The sequence below is a fragment of the Salvelinus sp. IW2-2015 genome, linkage group LG9 (assembly GCF_002910315.2).
Source record: "Salvelinus sp. IW2-2015 linkage group LG9, ASM291031v2, whole genome shotgun sequence".
NCBI classification, from domain to species: domain Eukaryota; kingdom Metazoa; phylum Chordata; class Actinopteri; order Salmoniformes; family Salmonidae; genus Salvelinus; species Salvelinus sp. IW2-2015.
Genome location: NC_036849.1, coordinates 2,907,491 through 2,915,369, shown reverse-complemented (window position 1 = coordinate 2,915,369; position 7,879 = coordinate 2,907,491). Strand labels below are relative to the sequence as shown.

Genomic DNA, 7,879 nt, shown 5'->3' with positions numbered 1-7,879 from the left:
TATATATAGCCTATCCTTTTTTACAGACATGTTTGCATTGGAAGTTTAGGGCTACATAGGCTACATGCAGAAACCGTTGCAAATGTAGAATAGGGCAACATGCCTTACTGCAGTAGGCTTTGCAGGGGCATGTATGTGGTATAATCTGACTGAATATAACTGTTAAAGTGTAAATATTTACTGAATATTCCAGTATGATGCATAGCTCTTCAAAAAAACAAAATAAAATCCCCCAGGTAAAATACATATTTAATTATGCTGGGTGTGCTTATTGACTGGTTTTGGTCACCTCAATCATAATTTATCCATACACCTACCTATCCAATAAATGTAATTATTTGTGCTAAAAGGGAACACGACTTATAAGTCATAGATAGGCCTATACTTCTTTTATCAACGCAAATATAAAATCAAGCAGTTGGAGCAATGCACAGAGACAACAGTCAACATAAGATCAATTTGTGATGCACACGGGTGACGCCGTATGTCTACAGTCGCATTACCAAAGACTAGCGTGGGATCGGTCCCTACTGCCGCTGCTGCCTGCCTGCGCCTGTCTCATCTGGAATAGCACGGGAACCCGTTATTTTTCTCTCTGCGTCTTGAAGAGGCCAATTTTAGGGTATATTCCCATTTGGGCACTCTTGATCATCGGGAGGTTTTTGACTGTCTCAAAATACACGACAGTGCAGACGACCATTAGCAATAGCATCTCCAAAAATTGTATAATAAGGTAAGAAGCATGTGTCTGCAGAATGTCGTTTTTATGTTGGCATGGCATGTATTTAAATAGTTTGAGATGATTGTCTAGAGATATAATCATTTCCATTCACGATGTATCACATAATTGGGGGTTTTCCTGCCCTTATAGACACGTTTCAATGAATGAGATTTGGGGAGAGGTTTGACGTTTTATTTGGTGGATATGTGCATCCATCATTAACATTTGCATAACGTTTAGAAATATAAAAACATGCTTAACTAATTATATTTCGAAAATAATATTCATATCATGTTTTTCCGTTGGTTTATTCACATTTCACGAGAATGACCAGTTGTCATTTGATTGGTTGATAGTTCATTTTTGACGTTTTTATCATTTTTAGATGGTGCGCATGGTGAAAAATGACATGAGTGAGTGGTGTGATTTCGGGCGGGTTATCACTAACCAGGTTTAATTCCCACACCACTGCGTCGTTTCTATCGGAATGCACTTGCATACCCCCCTCTATGTCCGAGCAGGCTTGTACCATGAACTGGATATCTGAAACGACATGTTCTATCTGCAATTAAATTGCATATGTTTCTCCACATGACGTTAGTGTTGCGCGTACATGTGATGTGGACAACTATACATTGTTCTATTTGGAACGAGGTTAATCTAAGGGACTAGAATATTAAGCCTTCAAACCGTAGGAGCCAAACCCATTTTCACCTTCCCTCTGATCTCTTTTCTCATCTTCAAGCAAAATGTTCCTCCTCAAGGTCATTCCATGCCTTAGGCTCATTTGATGTTATGTAAGATCCAAATCATTTCAACACAAGCCTTTTGGTAGCATCATCTAAATATATGTCATTTTTTAATGAAAAATATCCTTTGCGCCAAATGTTGGGTATGCAATATACAGTGCAAATAGGCCAAGCCCATGTCAATGTAGTGTGCCTGTGTATTGTGTAATGTGCCTGTATGGGGGCATACATGGCCTCTGCAAAGAGGTCTGCACCTTTCTGGAATAGAAAGTGCACTGCTACATGGTTGTTGGTTCAAGCACGGTGCTTGCTGTCAATGACTCCATCACAATGTATGCCTACTGCATAGCCTAAACCTCAGGCCATCGACAGCGTTGATCACATTATGGTTGTTCCAGTTATCATGATCTCCCACAACTGTCAATTTACAATTAATCTTTGAGTTAATTTTATTATGTTTTCTAGGACAGGATAACATTTGAGCATGTAAGGCAACTGTATGAAGGCCCATGTATAGTTCCCACAGTCAACATATTGGCAGAACAGATGTAAGCAGTAGCCACTGCCAATCCAGGCTGTCAGATTTGTGACTTTCTATTATTTAAGATGATGATCCACTGTGAGAGAGCAGCTCACCCGTTGGGTTGATTCCCTTGTTGATTAATTATCCAGTCAATGGCTTTAAAGGATTAATGAAGTACTGCACCATCGACGCTCCCTCCCTCCGCCCAAAACATGCTGCCTGTCTGAAGAGAACCGCATCAACTCCTATCTAACTACAGACTCCCTCACTCTTCGTCGTGTTATCATCTGAAGTTGCGGAAGGCATCGCCCAAGAATTTGCGAGATCAACACGAATGTCTGTTTTGTTTTTACAGGGACTTTGAGATTCCTTGTGTAATGAAAAGCGCTATATGAAATAAATATTCTTATTCTTATTCTTATTGCCCATGTACCCTATGGGTTACACACTGCTGGCTTCATATAATTACTCCATTATGTGATGAGGACATGTCATTATCACTCACTTCGGTTTTCATTAATGAATAGATTCCTCTAGAGGTTTATACTTTGACGTTATTAAACGTGAACTGCAGTTAAAAGCATGCGTCCCAAATGGCACCCTATTCCCTATATAATAAACTACCAATGGACACTATACATTTGGGACGAACACCAAACATCAGGCTGCTGGTCATTTTGGAATCCAGAACCAAAACTCGCGTGCGAAAGTCTGTCACAAGAGACTATAGGCTACAGGTAAAACATAGACAGGTTGTTACATGATAGGTAATGATCGAACGCTTTGATGTGAGTCTTGCTGACTGCAGTGTTCCTGCCCAGCACTGTGTGATGTCAGGCCAGAGACTGTGGTGCCAACAGATTTAGAAAACACAAATAGAACACTGGCATCAGGCAGGCAAAGCAATTCATTATTGATGAATAGTCTTTTCTATTTTTTTAAATTTATTTTACTAATTTCATTCCTTATAAAGGGACTGTTTGAAACAAAGCAGATTTGAGAGCAAACTTGTTGGTTACACTTCCTATGAAAACCCTCTCTTTATAACGCATTATAAGCACGTTTATAACACCTTATGCGTTATGCATAATGCATTGTAATGCACAACATACATTTGAATGTGTGGTAGGCTATTTCTATCACCATGATTAAAATGAGGAAATGCCTTACACTATATTGTACTACATGTTGGTATAAAAATACCCCGATGAAGGTCTCTTGAGACCGAAACGTTGGTCTTGGATCCATTAAATGTTGCGAAGCATCAAGATCACCCATGTGCTGGAGTTTCCTTTCTATTCAGTATAAATCCTTCCCAGTCATCCTTTTCAGAGATGTTTTATGTTTTTGAGTCTCTTTGGTCATATGCTTCCTGCACCACAGGCACCATGGGAAAACAGAACAGCAAGCTGACCCCTGAGGTGATGGAGGACCTGGTGAAGAGCACAGAGTTTAACGAACACGAGCTCAAGCAATGGTACAAAGGCTTCCTCAAGGACTGCCCCAGTGGCAGACTGAACCTGGACGAATTCCAACAGCTCTATGTCAAGGTGTGTTGCGATTGGCTACGTTCTCTTATTGCAGATCAGGTGTGGTACATCTGCTTCACATGCTGGAGACATTATTTGTATGGTGTTGTAACTTCTAACTAGGGAAATGATTGATATCATGATTATATAATGTGATTGTTAGAAATCTTTGTGAAGCTAGAACAGAGCGGAATCAGGGTTTGATTTCTCTGTTTGTATTCAAACTGCACTGTTGTTCATTATATTTTCTAACTGATCATAAAGCTTTAACAGTTGTCACTCTGAGCTATGTATTATGGAATCCTTGTAAAAGGTTCAAAGGAAGCCAGTAGAGGTGTGTGGGTAAAATCACTGGGGAGCCAAGCCAGGAAAAATATTACAACCTGTGTTGTGATAAATGGCTTTGTTTGCTCTATTACCTGTTAGTTCATATGCCTGGAAAACCATGATATATTGGCCTAAGGCCGAGACAATAAGAAGTCCAAGTGTCCGAATAAATTCAACCACGCCTTTGTTACGTCACAAAACAGGAGAGCAACATCCAAAACAATTTAGTCCAATCAATGTAATCAAAATATCATGTGGCTGTCCATGGTACTGATTTCTGTGTGTGCGTAAGGAGAAAAAACATGTTGACTCACCCTACTACCAATGCCATCCTCCTCTCTTTCATGTTGCCGGAACGGTCTATGACTCAGTCATACAGTTCACACGTTTAGTTTTTGTTATTCTAGGCTACCTTGCTAAAATGCTTGCTCTCTAGTCTAACTAGTTATCATTAGCCTACTACATCTAGCTACATATTGAACTTCCATCCTCTCAGGCCAGTGGCACAATGTATGAATTTATGGTTGTATCAGAATTGTCATTATAATCATTGGTCAGTATGGAGAATTAAGTAAAACCAAGTCCAAATCCCTATCTCCATCCATTGCTAATTTAGGAAAGGGACAATTTTAGCTAGCCTCTGGAGGACAACAACACAACGAGATGCAACAATTAAAGTTTTTTTCTGTCAATGACGTTTAGTTTTTGATGTGATGTGACTGGTGTGATGCCAAATCCAAACTGGCTTCGCTTGCCACTTTTTTTTGGTGTGCCAGGACCATTCACAGTTGAGTTCACTCAGTTTAGCTCAACGCTGATTGCCTATTATTGTATAGAAATAAATATCAAGGGAGGCCAAATGCTCGCTGGCTTCCCTTGCATCCAATGTTACGGGCGGCAACAATGTCATACTCTTTTTGACCAGACAGCATTACATAGATGGGCTACACATACAGAGACAGAGGGGCGCTGTTTCGCTCACTAGGATGCTTTCTCCAGTGAGAAGGAAAATTATGAAACACAGAGAGACGGAAGATAAAATATTTTCTGTTTCATTTTATTTTTCTTGGTACATTTTTGGGGGTAGCCTGGCTTCCCTTGGCATCCATGAATACACAACACTTAAGGAAGCTGTTCCTTTCAGTTAGAGATAGATCTAAAGATAGAACTAAAGACACGTTTTTAAACGTCATGTCAGAGATGAATAAATAGTTGGATATCACAGCTGTCTCTCAATCAATCACTCTACTTTTCAGTTCTTCCCGTATGGCGACGCATCAAAGTTTGCACAGCACGCCTTTAGGACCTTCGACAAGAACAGCGACGGCACCATCGACTTCCGAGAGTTCATCTGTGCCCTGTCTATCACATCGCGTGGCAGCTTCGAGCAGAAGCTCAACTGGGCCTTCAACATGTACGACCTGGATGGAGACGGCAAGATCACCAGGGTGGAGATGTTGGAGATCATCGAGGTAAGGAATCACATTGATGGCTGGTTTCCCAGACACAGATTAATCCACATTCAGGATTAAAAAGCTATTTCCTCCATTGAAATAGCTTTTTAGTCCATTATTAGGTTTAATCTGTGTCCGGGAAACCAGCCCTATACTGTGTGTTTAAAACAAATCATACTGGATTGTTACCATGACGTTTATACCATTTGTTAAAGCTATCTATCCAGTTTGAAGTAATCAGCAGTGCATGTTATTAGAATGTATTCTGCAAAGGCAAACATGGCTAAAAGGAAACATTGAGACAGAGGACAGTCAAGTTTAGCTAGATGATCAGATGTGTAGGACTACAGTGTTATATTGTGGGGAACATTGGTAAATAACTGAAGTAGTATTGAGATTAAACTTTGAACATGTTAACATATTCGCCAAGACTGTCTGAAAATAGGTGTTTCATTCATTATACCCCTGTTCCTTTCTGTGATATTGCCGTACTTATCATCCCTCCATGTCGTCCCGTGTCCCTCTAGGCCATTTACAAAATGGTGGGCACTGTGATCATGATGAAGATGAACGAGGACGGCCTGACACCGGAGCAGAGGGTGGACAGGATCTTCAGCAAGATGGATAAGAACAACGACGACCAAATCTCATTGGATGAGTTCAAAGAGGCGGCCAAGAGCGATCCGTCCATCGTGCTCCTCTTGCAGTGTGATATGCAGAAGTGAGAAGGGGGTGCTCATCTGTATAAAACCAGATGTGTACACTCTCTTTGGACAGGCAGCACATGTTTTAATGTCTCATTTAAGTTCTTCTTCTCAGCCATTTCCACAGGAAAAAAAATTATGCTTGGACTATTTTTCAATGGACTCGCTTCTTGTGGTTGTATGCATGAGAATGTGAAATAGCTGAATCATTTTGGATATATTATATTACACAATATCATGATACATTTATATTTTATCAAACCTAACCTACCAATGTGAATTGTGCACAAGTAATCCTACTCCATTTACCCATTCACTTTTAGGCTAGCTTGTATATCAGTGAAGCGCTATACATTGAATTATTCTGTTCTTGCAGTATTTAGATGATCCATGTCCACTGCTGCAGCTAGCTGCTAATGCTAATGCTTAACATACTGGTAAATGAACAATAATTCCTATGATAATTGTAACTCGTCTCTATAATATCCAAACTTCTTGAGCTCTTGGAAAAATAGAGACCGGAACTGTGTAGGTTCCAATCTTTGCATGCATGTGTTATGTGTTCAGACTCTATAATCTAACCTCTTCAATTTTTGCATCCTCAAGAGCGGTATTCAAGAAGAAGCCCTCCGAAAAGCGTTTGGTATTGTTGCATGGGATGTACAGTAGTGATTCACCAGACCATTATATTATTAACCTCCTGTGGGAGCATGTTGCCCTCATTATTAATAACATTACGTATGTGTAATTAATATGACACGAGTTCTTGAATGATGGCTAATACGAGCCCTTGTTGTAACCTCTCACAGAGTCCAGATGTATCTGAAAGTTGAGTATTGAACTAAAGTCCAGCACTATAGAACAACTAGTGAATAAATATGCTGCTGATGATGTACTATATTACCCTTATAATATTATTCTATTGCACTGTTGCCATCAATCAACACCAGGCCAATGCTTATCCATCTTCAATGGTAATAACCACCTATCACTCTTAGCATTGCTGGATACATAAAGCGCCACGATAACTCCAAATTGGTTGGAATTCTCAGCCTGTACGTTTGCCCACTCGATTAACGATACAAAGTAACATCATACATATCAATATGTTTACAGTGACACAGAGCACGGCAAAAATGTAACAAATCTTGGCTTTCAAGCACGGCGTCCGGAGCTTGTGAGTTTCCAAAGCCAGATAGGAAAAGCCTGAAGAGTTTACTGGACATACCGCGTTCCTACAAAAGGTACTTTTATAGAAAACAACTTTTTATTGAAGGTTTAATCTTCTAATCTCTCGATCGATCTAAGTTTACAATGGTCTGTGATGGTGCAGAACCCCTCCACGAGTTGCAAGAAGTACTAGATAAAAACAGAGCTTCTGAAACTAAAAGTTCTAGTTCTGTTTCAAATTGACTCCTATATGGATTGCAGATATCGTGAAAATGTGCATTTCCTTGAACGTACTAGACCTATTTACCATTTCGAAGCTATGCAGGCATGTACTGGCAAACATTTCACTTATTATACTAGTGGAAGCTGACACCGTTTTTCACAGTTCTGGATACAGCATAATGTAGACTTGAATGCTCATTATTGATTATTATTTGTCTATACTATTATTTGTACAGGTAGATCCAAACTTCATGGCAACAATCTTTGTCAAGTAAATGTTTATACTAAATATGAAAAATCTAATTTAAAAGATAAGTGACTGTGTATTTTGTTTGTTTTGTTCTTTTTATACATGTGGCATGTGTTGCACCCAAAATTACATAGTTACATTCTTTATGTAGTACTAATGAAACTCAATAAAAACATCTATGGGCTTTTTCAAAAGGCATGGTCTGGTAAGTGTGATGCTATTCATTAACC

At 39.5% G+C, this 7,879-nt stretch overlaps 1 protein-coding gene across 1 annotated transcript; it reads left to right on the top strand.

The window, feature by feature from the left end:
* Nucleotides 1-482: 482 nt before the first annotated feature.
* Nucleotides 483-6,602, top strand: LOC111968437 (visinin-like protein 1). The gene is made up of 4 exons (XM_023993978.3): nt 483-733; nt 3,377-3,543; nt 5,106-5,321; nt 5,831-6,602. The coding sequence occupies exons 2-4, from the start codon at nt 3,382-3,384 to the stop codon at nt 6,026-6,028; spliced, it is 576 nt and encodes a 191-aa protein (XP_023849746.1). The 5' UTR covers nt 483-733; nt 3,377-3,381; the 3' UTR covers nt 6,029-6,602.
* Nucleotides 6,603-7,879: the final 1,277 nt, after the last annotated feature.